General features: G+C 44.8%; 1 protein-coding gene and 1 non-coding gene across 2 annotated transcripts in view; both read right to left on the reverse strand.

Moving 5' to 3' along the window:
- SVOPL (SVOP like) overlaps positions 1-17,353 on the reverse strand; it is an 80,641-nt gene that overhangs the window by 17,666 nt on the left and 45,622 nt on the right. Inside the window, exons 10-13 of the mRNA XM_025381088.1 lie at positions 16,280-16,485; positions 15,465-15,576; positions 14,064-14,145; positions 9,579-9,668 (exon numbers count right to left, since the gene is read on the reverse strand). Of these exons, the coding sequence (XP_025236873.1) occupies positions 9,579-9,668; positions 14,064-14,145; positions 15,465-15,576; positions 16,280-16,485 (490 nt within the window). The remainder of the gene's footprint in view (positions 1-9,578; positions 9,669-14,063; positions 14,146-15,464; positions 15,577-16,279; positions 16,486-17,353) is intronic.
- Positions 13,157-13,284, reverse strand: LOC112621954. Its single transcript, XR_003118874.1, has one exon. It is a non-coding gene; the product is annotated as a small nucleolar RNA SNORA40 (small nucleolar RNA).

Below are 17,353 nucleotides of genomic sequence, written 5' to 3' on the forward strand. Positions count from 1 at the left end.
TCAGGAAGCTGAGATAGGAGGATCACGTGAGCCCAGGAAGTCGAGGTGGCAATAAGCTGTGATTGCACCACTGCTTGCCAGCCTGGGCAACAGAGTGAGACCCTGTCTAAAAAAAAAAAAAGCAAGCACAAGCATGCTCATTACTGTTTTTTGTTTTTTTGTTTGTTTGTTTTTGGGGGGTGGTTGTGGGGAGAAGGATAGAGTCTCGTTCTGTTGCCCAGGATGGAATGCAGTGGCATGATCTCAGCTCACTGCAACCTCCACCTCCCAGTTTCAAGCGATTCTCCTGCTTCAGCCTCCAGAGTAACTGGGATTACAGGCGCCCACCACCACACTCAGGTAATTTTTGTTTGTTTAGTAGAGACAGGGTTTTGCCATGTTGGCCAGGCTGGTCTCGAACTCCTGACCTCAAATGATCTGCCTGCCTCGGCCTCCCAAAATGCTGGGATCACAGATGTGAGCTACCATGCCTAGCCTTATTATTGTGGTTTATATTAAAATATTTCTGAAATAGTCGAGATGTTCAATAATACAGAACTAACTGAAAAGAAACTTTTGGGATATACATACGATGAAATAGTTTTCAGTTTGATGCTTATTTTTTATATTTATGGACATGAAAAATGTCTACAACATATGAACAAAATGTCTTTTTCTTCCTTTTCCTTTCCTTCCTTCCTTTTCTTTTCTTTCTCCCCTCCCTTTCCTCTGTCCATATATTTAAAAAAAAAGAGAGAGAGAGCAAAAGAGCAGGCTATAAAAAGTACTATGATATTCGGGTGAAATTTTTTTTTTTTTTTTTTTTTTTTTTATTTATGAGACGGAGTCTGGCTCTGTCTCCCAGGCTGGATGGAGTGCAGTGGCGCGATCTCGGCTCACTGCAAGCTCTGCCTCCCGGGTTCACGCCATTCTCCTGCCTCAGCCTCCCGAGTAGCTGGGACCACAGGCGCCCGCCATCGGGTGAAATTTATACTCTTTTTTTTCATTTGAATCTACATCACTAATAATGCATATGCATATTTATACACACATACATAGGAAAATATATTTTAAAAGCCTCATTAAAATATTTATATTTGTTATCATTAAATGGTGAGATATTAGTAAAGTTTCAAGTCTACTTTGTAGGTTTTTATGTTTTCAGGATGGAAGAAAAAAAGATGGGGTTTCACCATGTTGGCCAGGCTGGTCTCGAACTCCTGACCTCAGATGATCAACCAGCCTCGGCCTCCCAAAGTGCTGGGATTACAGGCATGAGCCACCACAATCAGCCAGAAATGTAAATTTTTTACGCAGTCAGGTTTACCATCTTTTCCTATATCTTTACAGCGTAATATAAAGTGTTTTCCAAAATTCTGAAATCTCCTCTTTCATGGCAATAATACATGGCAATGTGAACTGAGAGTTGTCTTATAAGATTGCTCTACCCTTTCCCTCCTCCAATTTACTCTCTGCAAACAACCAGAGTGATCTTTTTATTATCTTTTTATTTTTTTGAGACAGAGTCTTACTCTGTCAGCCAGGCTGGAGTGCAGCAGCACGATCCTGGCTCACTGCAACCTCCATCTCCAGGGTTCCAGCAATTCTCCTGCCTCAGCCTCCCAAGTAGCTGGGACTACAGACGCATGCCACCATGCCTAGCTAATTTTTGTATTTTTAGTAGAGATGGGGTTTCACCATGTTGGCCAGGCTGGTCTTGAACTCCTGACTTCAGGTGATCCGCCCACCTCGCCCTCCCAAAGTGCTGGGATTACAGGCATGAGCCACCGCGACAGGCCAGAGTGATCTTTTTAAAAAACAAAACTGATCGTATCCCTCATTTGCTTAAAACCCTTAAAATTTTCCCCACTGCTCCTAAGGTAAAAATCTAAAGTCCTTAATATGCCTGGAAGGCACATTCTGTCCCTGCATTTCTCTCCATTTGGCTCGCCAAGGCTATTTTCTATTCCTAGAACACATTGATGTCCATCCCACCTGGAGGCCCTCAAACCAACAGTCTTTCTACTCGAAATGCATTTCCCTTTACACAGCAGTCAGCTTCTCACACTTCAGATCTCAACTCCAATATCACCTTCCCAGAGAGGACTGCCTAAAAAAGCCTGTCACCCCTTTTACTCATTACCACATTACCTCCAAAGCCTAATCACAATCTGGAATTATTTTACATTAATTGCTTATTGATAAAGTACCCAACTTGAACTTAAGTCTCTTGAGGGCGGGAACCTTGTGGTGGTGTGCTGTCAAATGTTCAACAACAGATTCTCAAAAAACCCAAGGCCCTGACTTACATCATTTGTCCATTTCCACAGTGTACACACTACCACCATGACTAATTTCAAACAATGTGACATTAACCAGTTCGCAATTTTTCCTGAAAATTTAACCATCAGCTTTCAAAAGCCAGCCCAGGCCAGCTCCAGCACACCACTGGCACCTCATCTGACTTATTGATTACTGCAAATCAATAGAACTAGAACAATAGCAGGCACAGAGGCCAAGTTCGATAAATGTGTTGAACATTCAGTTGGGATGAAATAATTCTTGATTCTATGCTAACAAATAGACTGTAGCTAATTGAGTCTCTTTTGGTGCTCTAACCGCCAAACTACATAAGAAGCCCTTGGCCAGGCGCGGTGGCTCACACCTGTAATCCCAGCACTTTGGGAGGCCGAGGTGGGTGGATCACGAGGTCAGGAAATCGAGACCATCCTGGCTAACACGGTGAAACCCCGTCTCTACTAAAAATACAAAAAGTTAGCCAAGCGTGGTGGCGGGCGCCTGTAGTCCCAGCCACTCGAGAGGCTGAGGCAGGAGAATGGCGTGAACCCAGGAAGTGGAGCTTGCAGTGAGCCGAGATCGCGCCACTACACTCCAGCCTGGGTGACAGAGTGAGATTCTATCTTAAAAAAAAAAAAAAAAAAAAAAAAAGTCCTCTAAAACTTGTAGAGAATTATTCCAGAAAGAACTTGTTGAACCAAAATAGGACTCTGAATTAAGGAATTCTCCTTCCTCCTAACAGAGTCTCTGTTTGTCTACTTTGCTTTCTTCTGAAACCTGAAAGGCTGAATGATTTCAGCTAGAAAAAGCAGAGAAGACAAGCAAATATATCGGAGTTTGTAGGAGGCTAGAAAAAAGCTAGTTCTGCTGAATTTTGGCAGCATTTCAATTTTTTTTTTTTTTTTTTTGAGAGACCGAGTCTCACTCTGTTGCCCAGGCTGGAGTGCAATGGCGTGATCTCAGCTCACTGCAACCTCTGCCTCCTGGGTTCAAGTGATTCTCCTACCTCAGCCTCCTGAGTAGCTGGGACTGCAGGCGTGTGCCACATACCCGGCTAATTGTTGTATTTTTAGTAGACATGGGGTTTCACCATATTGGCCAGGCTGGTCTTGAACTCCTGACCTCAAGTGATCCACTCACCTCAGCCTCCCAAAGTGTTACGATTACAGGCCTGGGTCACCACGCCCGGCTGGCATTTGAACTTTGAAGGGGTGATAAGGTTGAAGGGATGAGGCTGGAGACCTGGGGATGACAGCTATGCGACTGACAACAATGGAAGTGAGTCAGGCAAAGAGGCTGCTTAAAAGTTTTGCTAGAGTCACAAATGGGGTTTTCCACTGACATCTCTTTGAGGAGATTTTATAGAGACTTTAAATGCTTTTCAATGCCTTTTTTGGATGTTGACCCATCTCATTTGATGAAAACACCATGTGAAGTCTGGCCACAAGGGAAAGGTCTTGGTTGCATTACCCAAATCACAGCCACACACCGTGGGGCTGTAAGGGCCTGTGCTGCAAGCCTCGGGTAAAGCCCAAAGCCATGGATGTGCTGAAAGGACTTTAACCATCCGCAGTAGGTTCCAGCAGTTCACACATCACTAAACCAAGGGATGGCTGGTGTTAGGCACTGGGTGCTTTTGTCCCTCCAAAATTCATAGGTGGAATCCTCAATATGATGGTATCACATTTGGATGTGGGACCTTTGGGGGTGATCAGGTCATGACGGTGGAGCACTCATGAATGGAATTAGCGTCCTTAAAAAGAGATCACAAGGCTGGGCACAGTGGCTCACGTCTGTCATCCCAGCACTTTGGGAGGCCGAGATGGGCGGATCACAGGGTCAGGAGATCGAGACCATCCTGGCTAACACGGTAAAACTCCGTCTCTACTACAAATACAAAAAATTAGCCAGGCGTGGTGGTGGGTGCCTTCTGTAGCCCCAGCTACTCGGGAGGCTGAGGCAGGAGAATGGCCTGAACCCAGAGGTGGAGCTTGCAGTGAGCCAAGATCATGCCACTGCACTCTATCCAGCCTGGGCGACGAGCAAGACTCCGTCTCCAGAAAAAAAAAAAAGAAGTTTGAGATTAGCCTAGCCAACACAGTAAAATCCCATCTCTACTAAAAATACAAAAATTAGTCAGGCGTGGTGGCAGGTGCCTGTAGTCCCAGCTACTTGGAGGGCTGAGGCAGGAGAACTGCTTGAACCTGGGAGGCGGAGGTTGCAGTGAGCCGAGATCACGCCACTGCACTCCAGCCTGGGGGACAGAGCAAGACTCTGTCTGGGGGAGGAAAAAAAACGAGATCACAGATGTACCACCCAGTTTAAGAAAGGAAAAATTTTTTTAAACAAAATAAAAATAAAAGAGACCAGAAAAAACTCTTTCCCCTCTTTCTGGATGGGAGGACACAAGAAGGTAGCTGTCTCCAAGCCGAGAAGAGAGCCCTCACTAGAACCCAAACATATGGGTGCCCGATCTTGAACTTCAAGCCTCCAGAACTATGAGAAATATGTTTCTGCTTTTATAAGCCACCCAGTCTGTGGTACATGCTATAGCAGCCTGAACTAAGACACCCAGCTAGGGCTAAAGTGACTGATCTCCTGAAGTTCCTCAGAATAAGTGGGGAGGCAGTCCCTGACCTATTGGCAGAGGCCTTGCAGTGGTCCCTTCTGTATTTCAGTGAATCTTTAATACTTTTTTTTTTTTTTTTTTGAGATGGAGTTTCACTCTTGTTGCCCAGGCTGGAGTGCAATGGCGTGATCTCGACTCACCTCAACCTCTGCCTCCCAGGTTCAAGTGATTCTCCTGCCTCAGCCTCCCGAGTAGCTGGGATTACAGGCACGCGCCACCAAACCCGGCTAATTTTATATTTTTAGCAGAGACGGGGTTTCTCCATGTTGGTCAGGCTGGTCTCGAACTCCTGACCTCAGGTGATCTGTCCGCCTCAGCCGCCCAAAGTGCTGGGATTACAGGTATGGGTCACCACACCTGGCCCTGAATCTTTAATACTTTTGTAGCAAAATTTTCCTTTATTGTTTTCTTGGACTACATACTCATGACTACTATTATTTTTTACTATCATTAGTTTCTAACAACTAAATATCTTAAAATGTTCTTATTTAAAGTTTCTGGGTGGGTGAATTATTATTAATTAATTTGTTTATTTATGAAAGAGTCTTGCTCTGTTGTCCAGGCTAGAGTGCAGTGGTGCAAACATAGCTCATCACAGCCTTGAACTCCCAGGCTCAACCAGTTCTCACGCCTCAGCCTCCTGAGTAGCTGGGACTATAGGTGCATGCCATCATGCCTGGAGAAACACTCAATTAACTTATTTATTTATTTATTTTGAGACAGAGTCTCACTTTGTCATCCAGGCTGGAGTGCAGTGTCACAATCTTGGCTCAGTGCAACCTCCGTCTCCCAGGTTCAAGAGATTCTCATGCCTCAGACTCCCAACTAGCTGGGATTACAGGTGCCCGCCACCATGCCCAGCCTAATTCTTATATTTTTAGCAGAGATGGGGTTTCACCATGTTGACCAGGCTGGTCTCGAACTCCTGGCCTCATGTGATCTGCCCACTTTGGCCTCCCAAAATGCTGGGATTACAGGTGTGAGTTATTGCGCCCAGTCTGAAACATTCGTTTTAAAAGAGACTTTTGTATTAACCTTATAGTTATTAGAATGTGTAAACATATTACTGATTAAAATGTAATCATTTTAATTTAACTGATTTAACAGCTTGTTTTAGGCAAAAAAATAAAAAAATAAAAAAATAAGAAGGGGGAGCAAGAAGAAGGAAAAAAGAGGAAAAGTGGAAGAACAAGGGGAAGAATTAAGTGAAAGGAAGGACTAATCTCCCAGTCCTCCCTATTGATAGCAGTGCCTCCCAGAGGGTGGCCCGCCATCAGCTGCATCAGATATGCTGGGGATACTTAAAAATATAAGTAACTGAGGCCGGGCTCAGTGGCTCACACCTGTAATCCCAGCACTTTGAAAGGCCAAGGTGGGAGGATCTTGAGCTCAGGAGTTCAAGGCCAGCCTGAGCAACACAGTGAGACCTCATCCCTACTAAAATTTAAAAAAAAATTAGCCAGACATGGTGGCACATGCCTGTATTCCCAGCTACTTGTGGGGCTGAGGTGGGAGGATTGCTTGAACCCAGGAAGTTGAGGCTGTAGTGAGCCCTCAACTGTACCACTGTACTCCAGCCTGGGTGACAGAGTAAGACCTTATCTTTAAGCGGGGGAGGGGAGTGGAAGTAGGTAACTGATCCCCATCTACAGAATCGGCATCTGGGAGTGGAATCCAAGGATCTGTTATCAAGTTACCCTCGTAATTCTGAGAAGCACTAAAGTTTGAGAACTACCCTTAAAGGAAGTGACTAATGAACTCATGAAAGTGACACCAAACCCTACCGTCTACTTAGAGCGGCTCACCCCATCCTAAACCGAGGCAAATATCCTAGCAGCTGGCACAAAGCTTCCCAGATTCGAAACCTCCCCAATCTAAACCTGTTAAGGAAAGCAGAGCATCTCGATTGCACAGAGATTGATGTAACAATACTTTCCAAAATTAAATGATTGAGAAGTATCCATTGGAATAGCATTTCACCTTGACCGTTATTGGGCATCATGATCATATGAGTTGACATTTACTGAGCGCTTACTATATGTCAAACATTGGGTTAATTGCTTTACATTTATTCATCTCATTTCATCCTTAGAGCAAAACTCTGTCATGGGTGCTATTCTTTATCTCCACTTTAGAAATGAGGGTAGCAGGCTGGGCGCAGTGGCTCACACCTGTAATCCCAGCACTTTGGGAGGCTAAGGCAGGTGGATCACCTGAGGTCAGGAGTTTGAGACCAGCCTGGCCAACGTGGCAAAATCCCTTCTCTACTAAAAATACAAAAAATTAGCCAAGAGTGGTGGTGGGTGCCTGTAATCCCAGCTACTCAGGAGCCTGAGACAGGACAATTGCTTCAACCCAGGAGGTGGAGGTTGCAGTGAGCCAAGATCATACCACGGCACTCAAGCCTGGGTGACAGCGAGAGCACAGAAGGAAGGAGAAAAGAAAGAAAGATGGGAAAAGAAAAGAAAAGAAAAATGAAAATAAATGAGGGGAGGGTAGCAGAGTAGCAGAGAAAGATAACTGAGAATGACAAGGAGTTGAGAATCCAGGTGGGCTACAGGCTGCCAAGCAGAGCAGGGCCTTATGGCACCAGGAGACATAGTTCCAGTTGGGTTTTTCCTAACCCACAAACCCACCAACAGCGGCGTAGCCTCTGGGACAAATGCCCACAAATGCCCAGGGAAAACATTCCAGGTGGTCAAGAACTCAATTCCTAATGAAAGCTTGGGAAATGAACTATGCCTCAGTTCAGTCATCCAGAAATAGGGTTAATGTTTTACTACTGGCAGGGCGCAGTGGCTCACACCTGTAATCCCAACACTTTGGAAGGACAAGGCAGGAAGATGGCCTAAACCCAGGAGTTGGAGACCAGCCTGAGCAACATAGTGAGACTCCATCTCTAAAAATAAATAAATAAATAGGCGTGGTGGTGCATGCCTGTAGTCCCAGCTACTGGGGAGGCTCAGGTGGGAGGATCCCTTGGGCCTGGGGGGATTGAGGCTGCAGTGAGCCATGACTGTGCCACTACACTCCAGCCTGGGCAATAAAGCGAGACCCTGTCTCTGGGAAAAAAAAAAACAAAGGACAACTTTTTTTCATCACTAGGTTCTTTTCTGATAAATGATGAAGTACTAAGGAATTTTGAAAAGCAAAAGCACCAGACAAAAGGCATCCCAATTTTTCTTTAAGACAGGTGGGCATTAGCTTGGTTTCTCAGATGTTAAAAAAAAAGAAAAAGTGAAAAAGACAGGTGAGGAAAACATTCCCAAGATAGTTTTTAAAAATTCGTGGTAGCAAAATCCTTGTGTTAAATGGTAGGAAATACACGTTAAAGTCTACTCAGCCCATCCCAACTCCCGTTCTCTGCAATTTCGCCTCTGCCAGCTGCGTTTATATGTAACCCGGACTGTGGGCCACAACTGAGTTAGCTCAAGCACGGACAACTGCCGAGACCTGGACCAGTGGGGGTCTCTGTCTCGGGATTCAGAGAGAACTAATCAGCGTCTTTCAGAGGCCAGAGCGAAGGGTGTGTGTCTGGGATTTGTGGAGCTGCCATAGGCAGCGGCAAGCACAGCACCCTGGTTCTCAGGAATAAGGAAAGCCTGCATGCTTAGGTGGAAACGAGTGACCACAGGCACCAGACAGAGAAAGAGGACAGAGCCTGGGCCCCTGTCAGTGCCCCTACTCCCAGACCGGGCTCGGACTCATTCCTGCCCTTTTTTGCTACAGCCAGGACATGTGGATTTCTGGTTTTTTGTTTTTTGTTTTTTTTTTTTTTGAGATAGAGTCTCACTCTCGCCCAGCCTAGAGTGCAGTGACGCAACCTCGGCTCACTGAAACCTCCACCTCCCGGGTTCCAGTGATTCTTGTGCCTCAGCCTCCTGAGTAGCTGGGACTACAGGCGAGCACCACCATGCCCAGCTAATTTTTGTATTTTTAGTAGAGATAGGGTTTCACCATGTTGCCCAGACTGGAACTCCTGACCTCAGGTGATCCACCCACCTTGGCCTCCGAAAGTGCTGAGATTACAGGCATGAGCCACCGCGCCCAGGCTGGATTTCTGTTTTTTGCAGCCAAAAAAAAAAAAAAAAAAAAAAGGACTGACATGTGCAAAGCAGCAAGCTCCACAGCCCTCTGAGGAACCACGACCCCAAGGGTCGCCATACCTGCCTCTGTTGTTTCTTCTGAAACAAGGCTCCATCCATGGCTCCACGTCACCTTGGGATTTTATCCCAGCCTAAGCCTGGCTCACCTGTGCCCCAGTACCACCTCCCTGCACCTCAGCTGAACCTGCCCGCACTCTCTGGCTCTGTTTTACAGTTGCCACCTGGACAACGGACCAGACAACCATTCTAACTCAGGGTTAGAGCCCACTGTCATTCAACTGCCCAGGCTCCTCGTTTTGACCATTGTTTGCCATCTTCCCCCCATTTTAAAATGGAGCAAACCCTGAATGCAATGCAATGCATACTACTGACTGGAAGCCTGAAAGCCTGGTAGCAGATTTAGCCTCTTTCTACCTAAATCCACCAAACAGCAGGAAAATGGCACCTCGGAAAAACTCATGAAGTCCACAGAAATCCTCCGTTCTGCCTTTAATCTGAAGGGCCCTGGGGTTCCTCTTTCCCCACCCCTCTCAGACTCTCTCCCACTACAGAGTCCTCAGCCGTACCTGGGATATAAATGGCGCCACCATTGCACCAATGCGACACAGGGAGCCGCTGGTTCCCATCCCCAAAGCACGCATAGTGGTGGGGTAGACCTGCAGGGAGAGGCATAGAAAGTACCAGTCAGATAATGTCCATCCTTCCCCGAGCCCTCCTCCTCCCCTTTCCTCCCCAGGTCAGGCTTTGGAATGCATCCAGTACCAAACACAGTTACAGAATATGGAGCGGAAGGTGTTCATTTTCTCAGGTACACAACTTTGAATTTGGGGGACAATATCAGCAAAAAATAAAGACTTCAAAATTATCCTTTAAATGAGCAAATTCCAAAAATGTGTTTCACTGAATATTCCAAATACAATTTTAGAAAGACAAGCTCTGGAATCAGACAGAAGAGCGCCACTTCAGAACTATAAATACATAAAAGTGATTCTACTGAATGGGAAGAAAATACTCCTCAAAGATCCGATGAAGTCTTCAATACAAATACAGCTAAGATAATTAACCAGAGGGCCAGGTACTTGCCACACCATTCCCTGTGCTCTTATTTTTACTTCTTTTCTTTTTTAAAATTAGAGATGGGATCTTACTATGTTGGCCGCACTGGTCTTGAATATCTGGACTCAGCATTCCTCCCACCTCAACCTCCCAAAGTGCTGGGATTAGAGGCATGAGCCACCGTACCTGGCCCCTGTGTTCTTGTTAAATTCCCTAGCCTCTTTGCTGTTGCAGAATCTTACAGCATTTCCTTCCTACTTTCCTTCCTTCCTTCCTTCCTTCCTTCCTTCCTTCCTTCCTTCCTTCCTCCCTCCCTCCCTCCCTCCCTCCCTCCCTCCCCCGCCCTCGTCTCATCACTCTGTCACCCAGGCTGGAGCACAATAGTGCAATTTTGGCTCACTGCAACATCCACCTTCTGGGTTCAAGCGATTCACCTGCCTCAGCCTCCCAAGTAGCTGGGATTACAGGCGTGCACCACTGAGCCTGGCAAATTTTTGTATTTTTAGTTGGTGGCGGGGGGGGGGTCTCTCCATGTTGGCCAGGCTGGTCTCGAACTCCTGACCTTAGGTGATCTGCCAGCCTCAGCCTCCAAAAGTGTTGGGATTACAGGCGTGAGCCACCATGCCCAGCCCTTTTTAACATTTTATTAAATTTTTATTTTATAGAGACAATGTCTCGCTATGTTGCCCAGACTGGTATCAAAATCCTGGGCTCAAGCGATCTTCCTGCCTCAGCCTCCCAAAGTGCTGGGATTACAGGTATGAGCCACCATGCCCAGCCATATTCTACTTTCTTGCTGAAACTTGTTCATATTTATAGTAAAATCTAATTGGTTTTTCATTGATTCAGAATTCTTAAAGGAACCAGAAGTTTAATAAGTCAGCAAGTCTTATTGAATAAATAGAATTGTAGGGAGAATACTTTCTAGGAAAGAATGGTTTCTCAAAATGTTGGAACATGTTCTTAGTGCTATAAAATACTGACAAAACAGGTTTATCAACTCTCTAAGGCAAAGCATGTAGCCCCCTTTAGTTGCCCACATCTTTGCCACCATCTGTCAAATGCAAAAAGCAAGATGCTTTCCGCCTCACAGGACACTGCTATATTTACAGGAGAAGGTCTGGGGGTGGAATATCTTTATGCGGAGCTTTCTTATTTTCTGAAAAATGAGGTTGCTATGACTGAAAATAATGAATTCAGGTGATGGCTTCTTTGCTGTAATACTGACAAAGTCTTTTGTTCACATTGTGAGTCACCTGGAAGATGGAATAACAGAAAACTATCATTTTTAGTTATACATCTTTTTTGAAAAACAATATAAAAAATAAAATACTGGCCGTGTGTGGTGGCTCATGCCTGTAATCCCAGCACTTTGGGAGGCCGAGGCGGGCGGATAATGAGGTCAGGAGATCAAGAAAGACCATCCTGGCTAACACAGTGAAACCCTGTCTCTACTGAAAATACAAAAAATTAGCCAGGTGTGGTGGTGGGCGCCTGTAGTCCCAGCTACTCGGGAGGCTGAGGCAGGAGAATGGTGTGAACCTGGGATGTGGAGCTTGCAGTGAGCCGAGATCGCACCACTGCACTCCAGCCTGGGCAACAGAGCGAGACTCGGTCTCAAATAAATAAATAAATAAATAAATAAATAAATAAATAAAATACTTAGAAATGACCCTCAAAATGAGCAAATTCCAAAATATGTTTGACTGTCCATCTCAAACGCTATTCTAGAAGTACACCATGTTACTCATAGTTTTTTTGGTTTATAAATTTACAAAATAACTTTAGATTTGTTTTTGTTTTTAATTATGCAAACTTATTTTCTTAACTATGCAAAATTACATAAAGTCAATAATTTTTTTTTTTTTCTTTTTGAGACTGAGTCTGTCACCAGGCTGGAGTGCAGTGGTGTGATTTCGACTCACTGCAACCTTTGCCTCCCAGGTTCACACAATTCTCCTGCCTCAGCCACCCAAGTAGCTGGGATTACAGGCACCCGCCACCATGCCTGGATAATTTTTGCATTTTTAATAGAGATGGGGTTTCACCACATTGGCCAAGCTGGTCTCAAACTCCTGATGTCAAGTGATCCACCTGTTTCAGCCTCCTAAAGTGCTGGGATTATAGGCGTGAGCCACCGCACCCAGCCAATTAATTTTTATTCTAGGAATTTCATGTTGCAATTCCTTCCACTGTCCATCAAGTTCACCTTTGTTCCACTACAGAGCTGGAGTAAAATTTATCGTCAAAAGATCTTCAAGTTAGCCCTTTTTAATAGAACTGATACTTAATCCAGTTGTCCTGTCAGCCCATAATTCTTTTATTTTGGCTTCTTTCATCTCCTTTTAATATGATATACTGATGAAGACTTCAAAATTCACCAAAACTCTTTGGGATCTAATTTCTTCAACAAATTTACTGTAGGGTCATTTTTGGAGTAGGTGGATCTGCCTCGTTCTCCATTTGATGCCCTCTGTGAATATGCGTGAGTTCAAATCATATTCATTCCTAAGCTATCACAGCTCAAGAAGAGTACAGACCTGTGGAATATGTCAATACCTTTAACCCCAGACATCATGTTTTCAAGATAAAAGCCTTTAAAACAAAAAGTCATCTTGATATATCAAGTCAACATGAAATTGGAATACAAAATGGATATAGCTGAGATTTTCCTCATATATTATGCTTTTAAACTCTCTATTTGATAGTCCTAGAACCAAACTTTTTTTTTTTTTTTTTAATTTAGAGGCAGGGTCTAACTTTGCTGCCCAGGCTGGAGTACAGTGGTGCTATCAGAACTCACTGCGGCCTCCAACTCCTGGGCTCCAGCAATCCTCCTGCCTCAGCCTCCCTTTCCTAAGTAGCTACAATTACAGGTGCATGCCCCCACCCCTGGCTATTTTTAATTTTTGTGGAGATGGGGTTTTGGTTTCCTTGCCAGGCTGGTCTTGAACTCCTGGCTTCAAGTGATTATCCCACCTCAGCCTCCCAAATTCAGGGATTGCAGGCATGAGCCACTGCGCCCAGCCTGGAACCAACCTTTATGGTTATCAATACTCCAATCATTTTAAAGTGTCTTAGGTATCATAATACCCTTCTTATTTGTAGTAAAACTTATACTGAACAATGAGTTCTGGATTGCAAAAGAGGATTGATTTTTTTGTACCTGTCTATAAGTCAACTTTAGATTTTGTTCCTGGAACTAAATGAAGTATTATGTATAACTCGAACATCTCATAGCTTTCTATTTTTGTCTCTGTGTGGGAGAAAAAGTACTTTTCTCTGCGGGTTTAATGGTTTTTGACATGCCAAATCTTTCATCGCAATAGACTTCCCCATTTCCTGCCGTGAAGCTGAAGGCAGCTGTATCAGTGTCTAAAGCACTGTTTCCTGTAGCTCAATGAATGACAAAACCAGTTAAAATACTGTTAAGTTCCCTATTCAAATATTGTTTCATTTCTAGGAATATAGGTTCTTTAAAGTGGGAGGTTTATGAGGAAAACTCCAGCTACCTCAGGCAGTACCTTGCACATGGATGTATTAATTCAATAAATTAATACAGAATAAATCAAGATTATATTCAAATGTAAGCTACATGCAGCAAATAACAGACAGAGGGAAAAGGATCTTCCAAAAGAATAAAAGTGAAAAATGTATTCTAATTTCAAAAAGAGAGAAAGGAAATTCTACATTTGACAGTAACGTGTTGCTACCTATTACTTCTGGAAGCCTAGTGCTAGGGCAAGGAGGTGGTTTTTCCATGCAAGCTATTTAAAGAAAGGAAGAAGATCCTGTCTTCCAGAGATTGGCTTTCAATAGACTGAACGGGGAAGGGGAAATTCACACCAAATAAACTTCTGGTGTCTTTTTAACAGATTGTTTTTAGAAAATCATCAAAAGTCAACAGAAACCAGGGATGCATTACCTTTGGATGGACACCCTAAGTAGCTCACCTTAGATACCCTGTTGTAAGGAAGCCCTGCATGAAAACTCACCTCAGCTGTGTAAATGTAGATAGTGTTGAAGTTTGCAGCTACCAGGGCCCTCAACATGAAGAGGAAGCCAATCAGGCCGGCACTACAAAACAGGAAGTGGAGAGAAATTATAAAAGGCAGCATGGAGGACCACCTCCTGTGGCCCAGTTCCAAGTGCACTGTGGATGATAAGACACACCCACAGATAACTCAGAAACCGAGGGAGGTACTGCTTCTCAGCTGGCCTGATTGTGGGGTCCTTAAGCAAACCTCCTTCCAATCTTACTCCCCGCTGCCCTCTCCCTTCCCCAGTGCTGCCATTCAGCCTGGCCCCTCACATTAGCACACCTGCTGGGCACAGTGGTTCACACCTGTAATCCCTGCACTTTGGGAGGCCGAGAGAGCTAGATCACTTGAGGCCAGGAGTTCAAGACTAGCCTCAGCAACATAGTAAGACTCTTTTTTTTTTTTTTTTTTTTTGTTAAGACAGAGTCTGGCTCTGTTACCCAACCTGGGGTGCAGTGGCACAATCATGGCTCACTGCAGCCTCAGCCTCTCAGGCTCAAGTGATCCTCCCACCTCAGCCTCTTGGGTAGCTGGGACTACAGGCATCAACAACCACACTCAGCTAATTTTTGTATTTTTTGTAGAGATGGGGTTTTGCCATGTTGTCCAAGCTGATCTTGAACTCCTGGGCTCAAGTGATCTACCCGCCTCAGCCTCCCATAGTTCTGGGATTACTGGTATGAGCCACCAAATTTTTTTTTTAATTGACCCAGCATGGTGGTGTGTGCCTGTAATCCTAGCTACTCAAGAAGCTGAGGCAGGAGGATGGCTTGAGCCCAGGAGTTAGAGGCTGCAGTGAGCGGAGATCGCATTACTGCATTCCAGCCTGGGTGACAAGGTGAGAGACTCTGTCTCAAAGAATAAAAAAAAAAATTAGCACACCTGCTGCTACCATCCCCTGGAAAACAGTGCAGAGAACTTGTAGAATAAATGATACATATCAGAGCTCAGGTCACTCCAGGACTGCAAATTAAGAGTGAAATGAGCAGAAGGCTCAAATAAGCACACTGTTTGTATTACTAAACTTTCTTGGCACTGGTTCAAATAATGTGATAAACAACCAGAGCCCCGATTCTCCAGGAAGCATTACATAACGATCCTCAATGTTTTGGTAGGTAAAGTGAGTACACCATCATTGGCACCCATAATCCTGTGACAGCTGGAGGAAGATGGGGTCTGTAGGAAGAGGGAAGGGGGTAATAGGGAACAGGCAAGACCATTCTAGTCAAACAAGCAGCCCATTCTCCACTCTCCTGGGTGAAAGAGACTTGTCCCTGAAACTACTGAACACCATGGGTCAGGAGACTCCATTTAGAAACCACTGCAAAAAACCTGAAGCAACTAACCAGAAAATACCTTGAAGTGCAAATGTTGAGGAGAAGGAAGAATAAAGCTGTGCATCCCATGGTAATGGAAAGGCTCAGCCGTCTTCCCAGGAAATTGATGCCCAGGATATTTAAAGGATTCACTAGAAAGCAAACAGTAAAGATAATTTCTGGAACCTTGGAAGGCAAGTGGCATATTGCAACACTGGCATCGATTCATTCTTGTCGTTTCAGAAAGAAGCAACATCATCCAAACCTCATGAGTATTCCAGCCAAAATCCAGTCACGTTGTCATCAATTTCAAGACTTTTTACATATACTTTACCCACGTGGGTCCAGGAATTATAAGCACTGGTGCCCAGGATATTTATCATATCATGCAGGTCTATTGTAGATTGCCAGCTTGCCAGGCCTATATTTTAAGTGTTTTATATGTTTTCATCAAATTCAAGGTGCCTTTGATTTTTTTTCATCGGCTCAATTTAACATTCAGCCATTGATTTTTAAGTACCATCATTTTATGTCTACTAAAATAGAAATAATGCTGTCAATTGCAATCTAACAAGCCATTGTAAGCCACATTCCAATTTCAGAGATGTTAAAATGTAAGGGCGAAAAAAACACCTTACAATTGATAGAATACAGCACTTCAAAGCTCTACTCCTCCAGACTTCTCTTGCCAACACCAATCCAAATTGGAGATTTTTCAGCACTACTTTGTGACTTACTCAGTTCTGCTAGGCAGGAGCAGCATCACAGCATCACAGCATCACACTTCTCTCAGCTAAGACTCAAGTGCACATACACCACCCAAGACAGAGACCCGACATGCAGAGGGACACTTACGAGCAATTTCACCGATGGTGCTGATGATCATGGTCCGATAGTCAGAGGGTGCAAACATGTGGCAGTAGCAGGGGCTCTGGCTCTCCCCTGAGTCGCCCCCAGTCACCACCACCTCAGAGTCTGCCTTCGAACCACAGACCAGGTCCCGCTCCAGCAGCTCAGCACTGGCCAGGATAACCCCATAGTAGGCAAAAGAGATTCCGAGCCTGGAAGTGAGAAAAGAATGTCACTAGCAAACGCTGAGACCAGACCTGAAGGATGAGTGGGGAGGGGATACCAAGTGGAACGTGCAGCATGTGGAAAGCAAAGAGAGCAGACAGTCAGGTTCAGATGCTACACAGAGCATCTGTGGAAGTATCTCTTACACATCATACTGATGTACACATGCCTGTTGGGTGTAAACCTAGGAGCGGAATTGCTGGGCCATAGTATACACATACTTCCAGCTGTAATAGAGACCTCCAGTTTTTCAAAGTGGCTGTACTAATTTGAACTCCAGTCAGCTGTGTATGAAAATTCCAGTTACAGCCGGGTGCGGTGGCTCACACCTGTAATCCCAGGACTTTGGGAGGCTGAGGTGGGTGGATCACGAGGTCAGGAGATCGAGACCATCCTGGCTAACACAGTGAAACCCTGTCTCTACTAAAAATACAAAAAATAAGCCAGGTATGGTGGCGGGCGCCTGTAGTCACAGCTACTCCAGAGGCTGAGGCAGGAGAATGGCGTGAACCCAGGAGGCGGAGTTTGCAGTGAGCCGAGATCGCGCCACTGCACTCCAACCTGGGAAACAGCGAGACTCCGTCTCAAAAAGAAAAAAAAAGAAAGAAAAAGAAAATTCCAGTTACTTTGCCTCCTTCTCAACCCTTGGTATTGTCAGTTTTTCATTTTAGCCATTCTCTTGGACTGGCGGATTTGTAATGGTATCTTGTTGGGTTTTAATTTGCATTTCCCTGGCGACTTTAAGGTTGAGCATGTTTTGATGTGTTTATCTGGTATATGTTTTTGGTGAAGTGCCTGTTCAAGTCTCTTGCGTATTTCTAAATTGGGCTGTTGGACGGGCATGGTGGCTCATGC

The sequence above is a fragment of the Theropithecus gelada genome, chromosome 3, assembly GCF_003255815.1.
Source record: "Theropithecus gelada isolate Dixy chromosome 3, Tgel_1.0, whole genome shotgun sequence".
Classification (NCBI taxonomy): domain Eukaryota; kingdom Metazoa; phylum Chordata; class Mammalia; order Primates; family Cercopithecidae; genus Theropithecus; species Theropithecus gelada.